The sequence below is a fragment of the Stegodyphus dumicola genome, chromosome 2, assembly GCF_044657685.1.
Source record: "Stegodyphus dumicola isolate Sdum_Otavi_A_Nest chromosome 2, ASM4465768v1".
NCBI lineage: Eukaryota > Metazoa > Arthropoda > Arachnida > Araneae > Eresidae > Stegodyphus > Stegodyphus dumicola.
In genome coordinates this window covers 976,501-994,853 of record NC_140769.1, presented here as the reverse complement: position 1 = coordinate 994,853, position 18,353 = coordinate 976,501, and the positions used below count along the sequence as shown (strand labels likewise).

Below are 18,353 nucleotides of genomic sequence, written 5' to 3'. Positions count from 1 at the left end.
TCATCCTACATTGATTTACCGAAAAGAATTAAAGCTAAAAAAGCCGTCATAAACGTACAAAATGAGGATAATAAGTGTTTCATGTGGGCAATACTCTCTGCACTGCACCCTATGGAAAAAGATGCCCAAAGAGTCACCAAATATAAACCGTATGAGAATGAGCTAAAGTTCGAAGGCATTGAGTTCCCAGTGCAGATGGAAGACAGAGTATTTAACAGGTTCGAGAAGTTGAATGACATATCGGTGAGCATATACTCATACGAAGGTAATGACATTTACCCATTGAGAATCACTAAAAATAAGGAAGACAAACACGTCAATTTGCTGTACACAAGGAATAAAGAAGGAAACAGTCATTACTGTTGGATAAAAGACATGTCGAAATTAATAAGTGCTCAATTAACTAAACATGAGAAAAGAGTATATCCCTGTGAAAGGTGCCTGTTATTTTATCACTCTGAGGAGGACCTTCAAGTTCATGAGACGGATTGTAGGAAGAACACGCCAGTAAAGATTGTAATGCCTAAGGAAGACGAATCTCTGAGGTTCAAAAACTACCAAAGGTCATTGCGAGTACCCTTTGTGATGTATGGAGACTTCGAGTGCTTGACAAACAAGATAAACAGCTGTCATCCCAATGAAGACGCATCCTTCTTGCATAAGTATCAAAAGCACGAGCCTATGAGCTTCACTGTCTACATCAAGTATAAACATGCAGACTACAAGGCACCAATCACGTACAGAGGACCCAATGCCACCAAACTGTTCTTTGATACAGTGAAGGCTGAGGCGCTAGCGATAAAGAACATTTATGATAAGAAGCAACCCATTAAAATGACCACCGAAGATGAAGAGCACTTCCAAAGGACCCATGTTTGCCATATCTGTGGCGGAGACATCAGGAAGAAACCCTCCCCCTATTCACCCAAGGATGAACCAGACTTCCGAAAGGTCATAGATCATGACCATCTTCTTGATCCGGCGAAATGTGAATCGAACTACAGAGGGCCTGCTCACAACCTTTGCAACCTAAAGTACCAAGAGCCTTCGTTCATTCCGGTGTTTATCCACAACCTCTCTGGCTACGACGCCCATCTCTTCATAAAGGAGCTCGGTGGGGAGAAAGGAGACATTGATGTCATTCCGAACAACGAGGAGAGGTACATTTCATTCAGCAAGGAGGTCGGGGCAAAGATGTTAGATGTAGGCGATGGGAAGAAAGTAAAGTTGCCTGGCATAAAGTTGAGGTTTGTCGACTCGTTCAAGTTCATGGCTGCTAGCCTAGACAGTCTTGCGAAGAACGTAAAGGAGTTCAGGGAGACAGCCAAGTACTTCCCCAAGGACAAGCTAGACCTCGTCACCCGAAAAGGCGTCTATCCATACGATTACATGGACTCGTGGGACAAATGCGAAGAGACCAAGCTGCCCCCACAAGAAGACTTTTACAACCAATTGAATGAGTCTCACATAAAGGATGAGGACTACGAGCACGCCAAAAGGGTATGGAGGGCCTTCAACATTAGGACATTGGGTGGATATTCCGATTTGTATGTGAAGACTGATGTACTCATCCTTGCCGACATCATGGAGCACTTTCGAGATGTCTGTCTAAAGACCTATAAGTTGGATCCTGCATGGTACTTCACCGCACCTGGACTCTCCTGGGATGCCATGCTCAAAACCACAGAGGTCGAGTTAGAGCTGTTGACAGACTATGACATGATACTCATGCTAGAAAAGGGGACCAGAGGAGGTGTCTCTCAGTGTTGTAACCGATATGGGAGGGCGAACAACAAGTACATGAAGGACTATGACGAGAACAAGAAGTCCAATTACCTGATGTACCTTGACGCCAACAACCTTTACGGGTGGGCCATGAGTCAATACCTACCGCATGGTGGCTTCAAGTGGAGCACTGTGTCAGATGTGACCCAAGTAGCGGATGACTCAGACACAGGATACATCGTCGATTGCGACCTACAGTACCCAGCCCATCTGCACAACCTCCATTCAGACCTACCTCTAGCACCTGAGAGCAGGATGCCCGATGGCTCAAAACAACCAAAACTACTGACGACCCTCTATGACAAAGAACATTATGTGGTTCATTACAGGGTTTTGAAGCAACTGTTGCAGTTGGGGATGAAGCTCAAAAAGGTGCACAAAGTGTTGGAGTTTCAGCAGTCTCCCTGGTTGAAGAGATACATAGACCTGAACACTGAAATGAGGACCAAGGCAACCAATAACTTTGAGAAAGACTTCTTCAAACTCATGAACAACTCGGTCTTTGGCAAGACGATGGAAAATATCAGGAAGCGACTCGATATCAGACTAGTATGTGATCCCAAGAAAGCGGAGAAGCTCATTGCTAAGCCCAACTTCAAGGGGAGGACCATTTTCGACGAAAGGTTAGCCGCCGTGCATATGAACAAGACGAAAGTGATCTTTAATAAGCCAATATACGTCGGCATGAGTATATTAGATCTATCGAAGCATCTGATGTACGACTTCCATTATAATCTTATGAAGCCTAAATACGGGGACGATATCAAGCTATTGTACATGGACACTGACAGTTACATCTATGACATACAGACCGAGGACTTTTATGAGGATATGAAAGGAATGATTGACTACTTTGATACATCTGACTATGCAGAAGGTAACAGGTATGGAATACCGCGAGTCAATAAAAAGGTATTGGGGAAGATGAAGGATGAAAATGCAGGGAAGATCTTGGAAGAGTTCGTTGGCTTAAGATCTAAGATGTATGCTTGTAAAACTGAAAAAGAGCTAATTAAAAAGTCTAAGGGTGTTAAGAAATGTGTAGTGAAAAATAGGATATCTTTCGGGGACTATAAAAGCTGTTTGTTCTCACAGGAAGTACAGTACAGGACCATGAATCTCATCAGGAGCACAAAGCATGAGATTCATTCCATACAAGTGAATAAGATTGCCCTATCAGGAAAAGATGACAAGCGACACATATTGGAGGATGGTGTTCATACTTTGGCCTTAGGACATTATGCAATAAAAAAATAAACAAATGTAAACTATGGGTGGTATATATTATACATTTTTTTAATAGTTTTCGAACTATTAAAAGAAAAAGGGGGTGCTCGCCGAATGGGGTACCCTTCCGTGTCAGCGACTTTTGCATGTTCGTCCTAAGAGTGGGTTCGATTTTAATGGAGGGTTGGAGAGCCATTGTTTTCTAAGAGTGGGTTCAGTTTTTTTATGGGTGATTTGAGAGCCATTGTTTTCTAAAAGTGGGTTCGATTTTAATGGGGGCTTTGAGAGCCATTGTTTTCTAAAAGTGGGTGCGGTTTTAATGGGGGCTTTGAGAGCCATTGTTTTCTAAAAGTGGGTGCGGTTTTAATGGGGGCTTTGAGAGCCATTGTTTTAAAAAATTATATGGGTGAAACAGAGCCATTACATTTCTAAAAGTGGGTGGGATTTTTATGGGAGGGTAAATGGCTCTGCGCCAGCTCCGGCATATATACACTACTAATATCAACTAACATTACATTTAATATCAGTTGTTAATAATAATTTCTTTGACTTCAATTCAGTGATTTAATCAGGATTTATTCCTTAATTTCTTAAAATATCCTGAAAAGTATAATCAATAAATATTCAGCTAATATATTTTGCAATGTTTTCTGTTTTATAATTTTAAACAAAAATTTGTTAATTTACAATCGGTATTTACACTCTAAGTAATGAAACAACTAACAAATTTTAAAAACCCGAAATGTTTACACCCAGATAACAGAAAATCAACAATATACCGTATTTATCCTCTTTTAAAATTGCGTCAAATTCCCCTCTGGGCATGCACAGAGTGCGAAATTCGTTTAACATTGATCAACTAAATGTGCAGTTTGCCATTACGCAAGCAAGACATTTATAATGGCTACTAAATAAACCTTCATTTACACTTCAGTCAATTAATGCTCTTTTCTCTTTCGTTTCAAATCGTACAGATATTCAAATTAATCTTATAACATTCAGCCATTCTACCGTCTAAACCACAGAACAAGCAATGTACTTCCTAACCAACACACGCCACAAGCACTTACAAATCTTTTCCCATAATTCAAAGTTTACCGCCATCACGCAACCGATTACGTCATAATAGGGTTTCCATAAAATTCAACTACTCAGGTTACCATAAATAAAACAACTTCGCGATAATACAAACGGCACCCTTCAATCTACTCTAATCCGAATTTTTTAATAATCAATGTCATCTTGATTGTGCTGAACAGTTGTCCGTCCATGCGTCGCCACAGACCCCCAATCGATCCCTTGACCATCACTGACCATCATGCATTACAATTCCATTGAGCCCGAGGGGTCAGTACCGATCTCGTTGGGAACTCCCGTTTTAAGTTCTAAGCTTCCAGTCCTGAGCTAATGAATCATTTTTCGTTTTCAGGATATTCCAGTCCTACAGCGGTGACTTTGGCGGCACGACGGGTGTGGCAGGCATCAGCCTCAGCATGCCACCGATGGTGGATCTTACTTATCGACGCACCGCTGGCGGCGATTCGTCAGGTTTGAATCTTTATTACTCTAATTTAGAAGTTCGCTGTTGTTTTATAATTTGAACTGCTCACAGTAATGGCAAGAGTACCGACAGCAGGAATCGGCGGTGATTTCCTGCAACAGTCGGTGACTCTTTACTGTTTACTAAAAAGTAACATTAAAGATTAAAAATTAGTTATTCATATTTTAAAATCTTTTCTGCTTTGTACGCTTACCATTCGATATGGCTTCTTTACAGTGAATGCAGTAGTGGAGAAGATTCGCCTCAATGTGTCAGTTTCGTACCTACTGGGTGTCCTAAAATTTGTGTCAGACGCTCTTCCCGGCAGCCGATTGCCCAGTTCTAGTGCCTTCTTAGATGGAGAGGACGGCCGCAGACGACTTCCATCCGATTGTACTAGTGGATACCACTCCACCATCAGCTCCGACGAAATGAGAGCAATGTCCGTGTCCGTTGTCTTCCGCAAACCTGAAGTCGTCCTCTTTGCCCAGCCGGACACCCCGGATACAGCTGTGCTAGTTCTTAAGGTAAGGATATCATTTCGGAATAAGGTTGCTTGTTTAATGTTAAAATGTATGCAAACTTTTCTTGTAACAGCATGTATACGGGTGTACCGTAAATGTTGCGCAAAACTTTTAGGGTAGGGCACTTTTTAAGGTAGGGCTCATCATCAGGATTCAGAATTGCATAGGAACCAGGAAATGTCAGGGATAAGTGAGTGAGTGAGTGCACCGCTGCGATGACTTCCGACCACGGACATTGAACCAAACATAATTATATACCACTAGCAGCTTCGCTGCCAGCCTTCGTCTGGCTTTTAAATGTAACGGAAAAATGGCTGAAGAGAACACCAAACGTTAAATTTAAAAACTGCATAGAATTTTACTTTGCAGAACAACTTCATAAAAATGTTATTACGTATAACAATATTACAATGAAATAAGCAATATCCCTTAATACAAATATTAATTATCCTAATAAATAAATTAACCAACTTCCCTTTGCAAAATCTTAAGAATTCAAATGGTATAAAGGAGGTTAAAGACTTTGTTTCCTAAAAAAATCATTCAAAACTTTTCAATATCTTAAAGACAGTGAAATGAGCAATAAATAACATAAAAGAATACAAAAAACAAAAAATTCTGAAAAGCAAAGTATAATTAATGATATTTTATTTTATATTTTCAAGACAAAAATTGGCAATAAAATAAGATGTATCTCTTAATACGAATATTAATTATCCTAATAAAAAAAAATCTGATGTGTACACCACATGACTTCCTTGTACGGAATATTAAATTATACGCATTTGTTTCTTGCATTTCTTTTAAACTTATTGGATTTAATTAAATCTACTTCGCCGACAGCGCATAAACCACAATAGAATAAAAGCATTCTTTAAAATTCACTCTATTTGTTTAACACAGCGACACTCTGGCACTAGGTTCACTTAACAGTTTTATATTTCCTTCATATTATAACTCAGAATGCAAAAAATGTATATCATTTAAGGAATTATCTAATCGTTGCTACATGTTCTTTTCAAATACTATAATAAAGCTAGAACGATGGAAAAAAGAAATTAAGCAAACAAAACAAAAATGAAACAGTTTATCACAGACCATTGAGTATTTCTCATTCAATTAATTCAGTTTTCACTTCGTGACAAGACAAAAATACATAAAAGCTCAAAATATCTATATTAAAAATTACTAATTATTAAAAATTAAATTATTAATTATTAAAAATTAAGTAAATCTTAAACACTTATTTCTTCGAAAAAATTCCAGAAAGGATTAAGCATGATTTAATTCGCAATAATAAATGAAGGCGTTATTTTTGTTGTTGCGAAGCTTAGTCTCTCTAGATTGGCAACAAATCTACAATTCTGCTGTTTTAAATGTAAACAAATATGTCCGCCATGTTATTTAAAACTTAACCGCACTCAAACAGCTTTTAAGTTGTTGATAATTGTACAGATATTGCTTCCAGAATTACGAAAGGCATAAAAACCTTAACCGGAAGATAAGAACAACATAATTCAATCATTTTTAAAGAAAAAATGTGCAATTTACAAACATATAAGAGTAAAGAAACTGAGATTACTGTGCAGAGTAACAGAGTGGATATATATATAATTACAGTATTTATATACGTTTGGTGCGGCCGATTGCAACCAAAATACGAGGTGCACATCTACATGTTATAGCAGTCCTATATACAAAATTTCAACGTTCTGAGGCTACTCGTTTTTGAGTTATGCGAAATACGTATGTGCGCACGCACGTACGTACATACGTTCGTACAGACGCCATGAAAAATTCTCTTCAGAATTAATTTTAAAGCAGTTTTATAATTTTTTTGGAGGAAACGAGTGTTTTATTGTCCTTACGTACAGATATCACGCAAAAACATCGTTAATAGCGGTCAAAATGGATATTTTCGTTGAAATATGCTGCCTGAAACTTTTCGCGATTACAATACTTCCTTTTTACTTCGTACAAGAAAGTAATTAACCAACTTTCCGTTGAAGAAAAAAAATCATGCAAAACTTTTCAGTATCTTACAAATAAAGAAATAAGCAAAAAAATAACATGAAAGCAACTCAAAAAACATAAAATTCCGCGCAGAATTTTACTCTGCAGAACAACTTTATCAAAAAAATCAATAAAAATGTATTATATATATATATATATATATATATATATATATATATAATACATTTTTATTGATTTTAAACCCAAATTTCCAAAAAAAAAGGATGAAACTATTCAAAATGATGCGATTTCATCAAAAATCTATCAACAACAATAAGACAGGAAAATTGTTGCCAAAATCACATTTTTAAAGATGTGAGAAGTGTACTCGAAAGCTTCAATTAAAAAAAAATTTTAAATACATATTATCATTTTTCCAAAATTCTTTTTGTAAAAGCAGTCGCAAGGATGAAAGTTTAACGTGACCAAAAATCAAAGAAAAATAAACTGTACCTTAATAAAAATAAACTTTTTTAGAAAATATCCCGTTGAAAAGGGGTTACGCTCCCTTTGTTAAATAAATCCGTATTGAATCGATTTATTGAAACACGAAATTTATTTTAAGTTCGTAAAATAGCGAAGTGCCTACGTTTCATGACGATGTGAAAATGGAGTGTGTAGAGTAAAATCTCGCTTTCCTATAGCCCATTATGTCTCAAAATGACGCGATTTCGTCACAAAACATAAAATATAAAAAAAAAATCGAATTCGAATTTCGAAAAAATCACTTCGAGGTGCACTGGCTCTTGTTTAGTTGCATCTATGTACCAAATTTCGTAGCCGTGGGTCTATTAGCTTACGCGCAGAGCAAACGAAAGACAACACACACACGCAGACAGACTCTTTCTTTTATTATATGTAGAGATTACGGCGGGGAAGTCTTTAAAGTAACAAGGTTGAATATTACATACTAATAACAGTTTTACATATTGATAACTGCAGACACTAAGCGTTATTCTGGTTATCTGCTTTAAGTTCTGAACATTTGAAACATAATATTGTTCACGGTTGTTTCTACTTAGGCAGTGTCTTGAGATTTTCTCTATTTCATCAAGGGCTACTCTGTGTTTGAGTGTGTAGACGTCCACATTGCCCAGGCACAGTCCGGCTGTTTCTTCAAGTGCCAGGTTCTTATATGTACACAATGGAAGTAATAATGGTCCGTGTCGCCTTCCTCTCCGCATTCGCAGAAAGGAGTATTCCTAAGTCTAAATCTGCTCAGGTATACTCTGAATGGTCCATGACCTGTCAAGAACTGTGTTAAGCTAGCACAGTGGGTCTTTATTTCCATGTTAAATTTTGGCAGAAAGCGAAATGTCCTTCATCCTACCTCTGCCTCTGTCCATCTACTTTGTCAAATTTGTAGCAGACGTGTCAAAGTTGTTCTCTTATAATGAGACCAAGGAAGTTTAGTTGGTCTTTTTAATATATCCGTGCAGTTGGCTGTCAGAGATTAGTGGTAGCAGAGGGAAAAGATGGGAAAAGAAACAAGAGTGATTAAATTTGAAACATTTATTGGACACGAATACAAATGGTGTACGACGGCTTCAATGTTACAAAAGATGCTCAAAGTTTGCACCATCAGACGCCAAACATGCCTGACATCGACGGACCATTTGAATGCAGCGAATTATTTAATCTTTCTGGAGAAGGTTCTTATCGACTTGCTTGAAAAGGATGTTCCAACAAGTGTGAGGTGCAACATGTGATTCCGACATGATGGGGACCCTGCTCATTTTGGACTGGATATTCGTATCCATTTGAACAGATCATCCTCGCATCGATGTGGATTGGGCGTGGTGGATGAATTCCGTGGCCCCCCACGCTCACCGGATTTATCGAGCCTTGATTTCTTTTTGTGGGAAGCCATCAAAAATGACCTGTATCACGATCCTGTTGTGTCTGAAATGGATCTCGTGACAAAACTCGCCTGCGCTTGAGCATGCCCGGCAATCAATGGTTCGTCGTTGTCAGGCATGTTTGGCGTCTGATGGTGCAGACTTCGAGTACCTGTTGTAACATTCCATTTGTATTCATGTTGAATAAATGTTTCAAACGAATCACTGTTTCTTTTCCATCTTCTACCTCTGCTACCATTTACCCCTGACATTTCCGGGCATGGGTTCCTATGCAATTTTTGTATTTTCGATGTGCAGTTAGGTAGTTGGTTGTTCAGCAGCTTTCGATTGCCGAGTTGAAAGACGAGAAGACGACGCTGATACAAATGAAGCTGAAGATTTCTCAATCTTTATTTTCACGCATATCAAATCATCTTAGTAGACATTTATCCAATCATAATGAAATACGATAATTTCTATGTTCACTGACCCCCCAAAAAGTTGTATATCCCCCCGTTCTACGGGGCCGATTGACGAAATTCAACTTGCGTTTTTCATGTCTTGAAAGCGCTACTTAGTATATGTATTGCGCTGTTCTGATATAGGTATTTTGACACAAAATCGGACTTTTTCTGAAACGACATATCAATTGTTTTCCATATTTCAATTCTACGATTCAAAATATGCCAAACTGTCAAGTTTTGTAAAAATTGCGCGAGTAGTTTTTAAAAAATTAGCTCTCAGAATTTTAGCCCCTCAAAGTTTATTGAGTTTGGTATATATTTATAAATATGTCTTTTTTATTAAACTTCTTTGATTCTTCCTTTCATATTTCGAAATTTAGGTTCATTCCAAATACAACTCGCCCATTTTTTATGATTTATTTTTAAAACTTGTAGTTTTGAATATTTTTTTTTTAATTTTTCGAGAAAAAATTTCGAATAAAGTATAAAATTTTTACCATGCTCTTAAAGCAGATGTATTTCTAAACGTACCTGCAAAAAAATTGGAGTTTTTATTCAAAATTTCTGAAGATATACGTGAATTTATGTATTGGCGATAATAACTTCAAATGCGCTGATGTTATAATTAAATTAGTTGCTGTTACATATTTGTTGAAAGCGATAATAACATCAAATGTGGTTTAGGCACTTTGTTAATTATTTGAAAGTAGGAACGAGGTAACCTTTTACCTCTCTTGCATTATGGAACGGAAGGTTGCCATGTGTTCATGTGTTAAGGAGTCCACCAAGGGAATTAATTATTCTTGGTGCAAACTGAAAGAAATGCGCCAAATTAAATTTTTTAATTTCTCCGTAAATTTCGCACTAAAGTTTTTAAAATTTAATATTTAGGCATAGTCTGAGTCGTAGAATCGAAATATGTAAAAAATTGGCATGTTATCTCAGAAAAAGCCCTATTTTGTGTCAAATACCTACGTTAGAACAATGCTATATATAAGTCATATGTATATCCTAAGTCGCGCTTTCGAGACATAAGAAACGTAATTTCAATTTCTTCAGTCGGCCGAGTAGAACGGGATGTATAAAACTTTTTTTTTTTTTTTTTCCCACAGTGCACATTGGTTTTTTAAACGGTATGACTTAGACATTTTAGCAAGTTAAAGCAGCGCGTTGTTGGTAGATCAGAAGTTTGGGAAAAAATGATGACGTCGTTACTTGCTAGATATATTTATGGACCAACAACGGCCGAGCGATAAAATCGCTGAACACTGGTAGTTCGGTCCGAGGTTCGAATCCCGCGAACGGGCTGTCTGCATGGATGTTTTCGTGGTTTTCCCCCTTTCAAATCCTAGAATTTGTCCGTTTGAAGACGAAATAAAAGTAGCATTGTCAGACATTAAATACATTATTCCCGATTCCAGAAATTCGTGGGAAGCCATTTGGACTGCGTACCAATTTCATCAGCCGAGATATTAATTAAAAACTCCGAAAACATTAATTTTCGCACACATTTTTCCGAGTGGCAACAGTCTCGCGTGTTGGAGATAAAAATGCTTTTTATTTCGAAAAATGTTGCTGCTGCTGGCTGTCAAATCCTAGAGTTTGTTAATAAAAAATTTGTAAATTTTACAAAATCTATACATTATAAAGAAGAATGTCTGATTGTGTGTTTGTTTGTTAGCGTTATTGATTTCTGATCAGTTATCATAAATTCTTTGCCACATTTAATCGACTAAAATTGAATATACGTGAAATATTGGATGGAACTTGAGCTTTTACGACCATTTCATTAGAAAGACGAAAATTATTAAAAACTGCGTGCCATTGTTGCTGATATAATGAGAGAGAATTAGCTTATTTTTCTATCGAAATTTTTATGTATGTTCTATAGCGCATCAGTGTGCGAATCGTATTTTTTGCATCGTTATTAGTGAAGGATTGCAGCGGTATCGTTCTCTCTGTTGTTAGATGCATTACTGTCAATCTAACTTTAACTGGCATCGAGGTTCTTCTGCCTGTAGCAAAAAAAGGTAATAATATCTCATTGATTTAATTCTTTTAGAGTTGATCGAATTATTAACATGCCCACAATTTATGGGATCATATGCTCTGTTTTCAATTAGGATGATTTTTGACATCAATTTTCTGTCTATCACAGCACGTATTTTGTCTTCTTGTTGCTTTGTATTCCTTACTTTTCTAAAAGCTTTGAGAATACCACGTATTGTTTTTGAAGAACTCGTAATGTATTGTGTATTTAAATATTTGTGAAAAACATAATAATAACAAACCTAGATTTTCAAAATGGAAACTGGCTAGGATTGACTAAGTGGAAAAGTGGTTATTCACATGTGATGGGTCCAGGACAATTTACTAGCATTAAGAACACTGAAAAGAAAAGAAAAATTGTTGTTTTTCTCCGTGATTCAAAATTTGAATTGCAGAATTGTTTATTTAGTGAATTATGGTTGGCGGGTTTAGCATAATTAGTTGATATTTTTGGAAAGTTGAATAAATTAAATTTAGGATTTCGAGGACAAAGTGTTAATTTGCTTCCCAATTAGAGATAAAATAAATGCAATGATAAAAAAGCTCGAGCTAATAATCAGAGTGTTGTATAATAATATTTTAAGCCTTTTACCAAATTTAGAAAGTTTCTAACCAAAAATAATTTGAAAAAAAAAAAAAAAAATTCTGAAAGCTTTCAGATTTTAAAATTACGTCCAAAGGGATTTTATTTAACGCTTTATGTTTTACCTTTATTTATTAAATATCTTGTTCTACTTACTGAAACTATAAAATTCAGTTCAACAGCAATATCGCAAAATAATTTTAAAATGAGCCTATCTTTAGAATTTCCGATACAGAGTCTCGCGCGCAGAGATAAAAATGATTCCCTCCCCCGTACAGTGTTGCCATTGCTTGCTTTGAAATCGCTTAGTTTTTTAATCAAAAATGCGATGAAGTGTTACGAAATCTGAAATCCATAATAAAACAAATTTCAAACTCCAATTGGCCCACATGCCCATATTCTGTGGAAGATTACGCTATTCAAATTTTGGTGGCTCTAGGTACCGTTGTTTTATCACAAAGCGAGACACATACATACATTTATGCAGATTCTTCATTATTTAATTTATTTAAATGTAACACAGAGCGATAATATATGGTGGCAACGATTTGAAAAGTGATACAGCTTTTTAAAATTTTGCCGCAAAATGCCAAAACAAAATTACTAGTCCTTCAGGGCAAATTGTCCCTTTGGACTAGTAAAAGGAGTAGCATTCGACATTAAAAATCATTGTTTTTCATTGATAAATAATTTCAACATGTACTTTCCCGAAGATTTAAAAAAGAAAATTGGATTGCAAATTCATTTTGTTCCAATGTACACTGCTAAAAAAAAAAAAAAAAAAAAAAAAAAAAAAAAAAATGTGACAGTGCTATATCTCCCGTTCTACTGGGCCGATTGACAAAATTCAAACTGCGTTTTTCATGTCTCGAAAGCGCGACTTAGGATATATATTAGATTTATATATAGCACTATTCTAACATAGGTATTTTGACACAAAATCGGACTTTTTCTGAAATAACATACCAATTTTTTTACATATTTCGATTCTACGACTCAAATTATGCCAGAATACCAAGTTTTGTAAAAATCGTACGAGTAGTTTTTAAAATATTAGCTCTCAAAATTTTAGCTCCTCAATGTTAATTGAATTTGGCAAATATTTATTAATATCTCTTTTTTTTATTAACTTTTTTGGTTTTTTCTCTCACATTTCGAAATTTTGGTTCATTCCAAATAAAATTTACCCATTTTTTGCGTTTTATTTTTTAAATTTCTATTTTTAACTAATTTCTATAAATTTTTCGAAAAAAATTTTGAATTATAACCTATAAAATTTTTACCATCATCTTAAAGTAGGTGTATTTTTAAGCATATCTGCAAAAAATTAGACTTTTTTATTCAAAATTTTCTAAGATATACACAAATTTACATAATTTCGCGTTTTGAAATTTGGCACCTTTTTTTTGAGCGATAATAACGCCAAATGTGGTCTATGGATTTTGTTACACTGAATTGCCACAGCTATTTTTAACCTTAAACTTCAAGTAAAATTTTACGAAGAATTAATTATATGACATTTTTTCCCTCAATGATGCTTAATAAATATTTATTAATACTATATGAAAGGCTTTTTTTTAAATTATAGATGATATTATTCAAATTTTTAACTATTTTTTTTTTTAAATTTCTCTCGTATCTTTTATTTTTTTTAAAAAAAAATTTAAGAGTAAGTTTTTGTAAGAGTAAATTTTTACCTTCGGCGTTTTATCGTCTGCTACTTTACTTCGTTTAAATCGAATTGTCTAAAACTGAGAATTTTCGTTTGATATTTATTTGAATTTTATAACATTAACTGCATAATTTATTTCTAAACAAATTGTTGCTTTTGAAGTGGCTTAAAGAGCGGCTGATACTATCATCCATATTTTTAAAGCACAATATATTTTTATAGAAACATAATATTTAGAATAATCATTTTTTATAAAAGTCAAATTATGATATAAACATACAACCCTCTAGAGACTGAATTAATGGAAGTTCAGTGGTTATGTAGAAATGATCTGCAGCTACTTAATGGCTGGATAAGTCAGCAGATTCTGTGGACAAGTAAGAATAATTATATAAACGACACCAACATTCTGGATTCAATAAACAACGAGGATACGATGTTTACTAAATGAATTTAAGAAGTTTTAAAACATAAAAAATCAACTCATTTTTTTTCCTTAAATGTATTTTTGTGCGTAGCGTATTTTCATTATATCCTTAAAATTCTAATTTAGAATAAATTATTACGGTTATTAATAAATCCTTCTTATAAAGTAATTGCAAATATTTCAAAAAACTTTCTGTCTGAATGCAAACATTTTTCTATGCAAATAATTTTAATTTTATATTAATCAAGATTGCACACCATATTACTTATTTCCACTTCAATTCTTACCGTCAGTTCTAGTAGAATTTACAAATCAATTATATTTAATTAAGGATTGGATTGGATTATTTAATTACGGCAAAGCACACGAGGGCTATCTGCCTAAAGGGAGGGATGCCTTCGTGGAGGACTTTCTAAGGGAAACTGTCTCGTATACACGTTATGCTCGTTACGCATGTGGAAAACCACGAAACCGTCCATGCGGCCAGCCCGTTCGCGGGCTTCGAACCTCGGACTGAACTACCAGTGTTCAGCGTCTTTACCGCTCGGCCGTTGGTGGGCTATTTAATTAAGGAATGACCAACTAAGTTAAGAAACAGCGTACCGTAACAACATTTCAATTATTGGCGCCGTATCTTTCATGTTACTCCCGATTGGCTAGCTACATGATTTTTAATGAGTATTCGGATTTTACTAGTAACTTCACTTGGAAATCGCGCTTAATTTAGGTTAGTTGGTTATTGGAACATAGAAAGAACATGGGAGCTATTTGATTAAGATGCTTTCATAGAGAATCTTTGTAAAGAGAACCTAAAAAACTACGAAAACCAACCATGCAGCCTGGGTTAGACTGAGCAGCAAACAATTAGTATTTAACAATCTTTTTTTTTTTTTTTTCAAATGCTAGGCAACTGATGAGGCTCCAATTAAATCTCCAATTTAATATTTTATTTGTAAATATTTAAAATATTGTTGTATTCTTAGACACAAAAAGCAGAATTTAAGTTTTGTTAACTGGTTAGTAAACTACCAAGCCGTAGTGCAAATGAATATTCAATTTCTTTGGCAATAATTGTATTCACTGAATATTCTTGGAATATGAGCTAAAGAAGGAACGTTCTCGGAAGATTAAAGAAGTGTTTAAATCCAGTGATATTAGGTTTGTCTTACAAGCTCAGGATCAAAACGATTCTGCAATTGGAGTAGTTGACTTGTAAATGGATGTGAATTAAGCAGATGACTTTTAATCTTACGTTATTCAGCCAGAAAACGTATTTCAAATGTTTTGTATTGCATGACAATGCATCTTTTCATTATTCAATAACCAGTCGGAGAACTGCTTGTGTTCCGAAAATAAGTATGTGTACTCAATCGTCCTGCATGTTCTTCAAATTTGTCTTCTTGCGATTTTTTTTCTTTCCCAAAAACTAAAGTTGCCTCTCAAGGGAAAGTTTTTTGACATTGAAGAGACAAAATTAATATGACATCTACTTTTAGAGGCATGTCAAAAACAGATCTCTACAAACCTTCTCTTCCATTACATGTTGTGCAGTCAGACAAAAAGTTACATCAACGTAAATTCTATAATCTATTTTTATTACACTCTGATTACTTTATTAACATACAGTGAATATATACTAAATCTTTTACTTTAGCTTAAGTAATTCGGAATTTTTGACGGAATTGTTGTCGGAACTAGGACTTAAAAGATAAGTCAAATTAAATATTTCGATAACCCAATAAATTCAAGTTCGAAATTTCAATATTTTATTTTCGGAGGGAGGGGAAATGTTTTCAGTTTTGGTCCATTATACTAAGTATATTTGCTTCGATTTTTTATTTTTCCATAAAAGCGAAAATTTTACGCATGGTATACATATAACGCATAGCTTCAAATTAAAATTTAATAATATAGAGAGTGGTTATAATTAGAGTTCCACATTGAAACGGTCATAAAAGGAAAACTACTGGATCAAATGTTATCAAACTTGGAAATCGTGTAAAGGAGGTCATGGGAATTTATTTTCCGCGAAAAAGGAAGTTCGAAACCTCAACACCAGGGGGGGAAATGGCGCTGTATGCAATATTTTTAAACGAAATATGGGTCGGAATCTAACTTAACCTTTTGTTAAACGGGTTTAATATGTTGTATACCCTTAAGAAACTTTGAAGTAGGCAAATTACCATTTAAAGACGTTAAATTCGATAAATGTCGAGTGCGCTATCCCTGTAAGTGAGAATTTCGTCCTTGAAAACCACGAATTAGCGATTAGAAAATGTGAGATCGCAAATCACTCTCACAAGTGCGTACAATCTGGAAATCGTTTTCTTACAGATCGCTAATTTGTAATTTTTTAAGCCTGAATTCGGCACTAAAACATGAAGATACTGATTCAAAACGCTTTTAATCGATTTGGGCCAAAGAAATCTTTCATGTTATCTATCTAGTTCCATTGCATTCTCCTACTGCATTCGATTGCATAACAGTCATTTCACACCGTTTACTGTTGAATGACAGCTAGTTTTATAACAGAACCATTTTTTTCTGAAGAGCAGTCGACAGCTGGACCACTGCGATTGCAGCTCACTTAGAGTCAATATTAAAATGTTTCGTGATACATGAACTGCAGTAACGTGGCATTTTAGGTACTACGATTTTTATGCAGGGCTGGGCACCACCTCAAGAGTGTCGCATAGTTACTTAGGCAACATTTCACGAATGAACGTCTTATAGGCCAACACTTCCCCTCTTCCCACCAGACCTCAACCTCTGTGACTTTTGTCTATGAGGTTATCTCAAAAGCACTGTTTATGGTGATAATCTAAACAATTTGGCAGAAATGAAAAATGTGATACACTGATAACATTCCTCCTGATATGCTATGTGTAACGTGTATACGAGCCAGTTTCCCTTAAAACGTCCTCCACGAAGGCATCCCTACCTTAAGGCAGATAGCCCTCGAGTGCTTTGCCGTAATCTAATAAACCAAACCAAAACCAAACCTGATATGCTAAGAGCTGCTGTTGAGAATGCAGTAACATGATTTAACTTGCTTTCGGAAAATGCTGGATGCTACATTGAACATGCTTTGTAACACGTTTCGGAAAAGATTAAACATTTTAAACCGATGTTTTCATGTCTTATTTCATTTAACAATATCACATACAGTGCCATTTTTCTCTGGTGGTGAGTTTTTGAACTCTTTTTTTTTTTTTTTTTTTTTTTTTTTTTTTTTTTTTTTTCCGGCAGAAAATAAATCTCCATATAACCTCCTTTACACGATTCCTAAGTTTGATAACATTTGGTCCGGGAGTTTTTCTTTTATGACCATTTCAAAGTGGAACTTTAATTATAACCACCATGTAAATTAAACTTTAAATGTTTGACAGTTTGGTTCAAGTCCCAGCTTTTAAAAAAAATATATATATATAAATATAAATTTTTATATTAATCTTCTTAAAAAGAATGTTTTAAGAAGCTAATTTTTCTCTCGTGTTATAGATTGTATAAAAAAATGAGCTTTAATATGATTTAGATTGTTTCAGCCGATATAAGAATCGGGTTACTCGGTGGTACAGAATAAACCCTGCTGGACTGTTTTATTTCTTTGTCATTTAGCAAAAATCTTTTAATTAAAATATTTATCCTTTGGACTTCGCTTTAAACTTTATTTATAGCTAAAATGACTAGAAAATGAAAAGCTGTCTTTAGCTGAAACGCAATTCATATAATTGATATTTTAAAAAATTGACAAGATTGCAAAATGTTTGGAAGTCTAGCAGTCGAAAAATCTTAATTTTCTTGTGTGAGCGCTGAAAATAACTGTAGAAGGAAAGAAGAAAATTAGGGAGAAAAGTAAGCAAAAATTTGCAGGGAAATTTGCCTGTCAGACATACCAAGATGTTCAAAAAGTTGGACGCTTTCGAATATACTTTCAGGATACTTCAAAGAATTTAGGTGTTCAAAGAGAAAACACTTGGACGTGTACACCAGCAAATACCATCAATTGAGCTTGTGTTAACAAAAAAGACAAAACGATATCATTGCAGATTAAAGTGAAGAGCGACTGGTTTTAAACTATATGGTTGTGTAATTTACGTTATAGAACATCATATCGTACCATAAATGGTGAATCCCATGATTTTCTCAGTCGAATTATTTGAAGATTCAGGAGTTTATCCAGTGATGTATGTGGATGTCACCTAAAGATGTTTTTTTTTCCCTTCCTGAT

The 18,353-nt window shown here is 35.0% G+C and overlaps 1 protein-coding gene across 1 annotated transcript in view; it reads left to right on the top strand.

The window, feature by feature from the left end:
- LOC118194141 (intermembrane lipid transfer protein VPS13A-like) overlaps positions 1 to 18,353 on the top strand; it is a 483,044-nt gene that overhangs the window by 223,373 nt on the left and 241,318 nt on the right. Inside the window, exons 35-36 of the mRNA XM_085810380.1 lie at positions 4,442 to 4,560; positions 4,790 to 5,079. Of these exons, the coding sequence (XP_085666506.1) occupies positions 4,442 to 4,560; positions 4,790 to 5,079 (409 nt within the window). The remainder of the gene's footprint in view (positions 1 to 4,441; positions 4,561 to 4,789; positions 5,080 to 18,353) is intronic.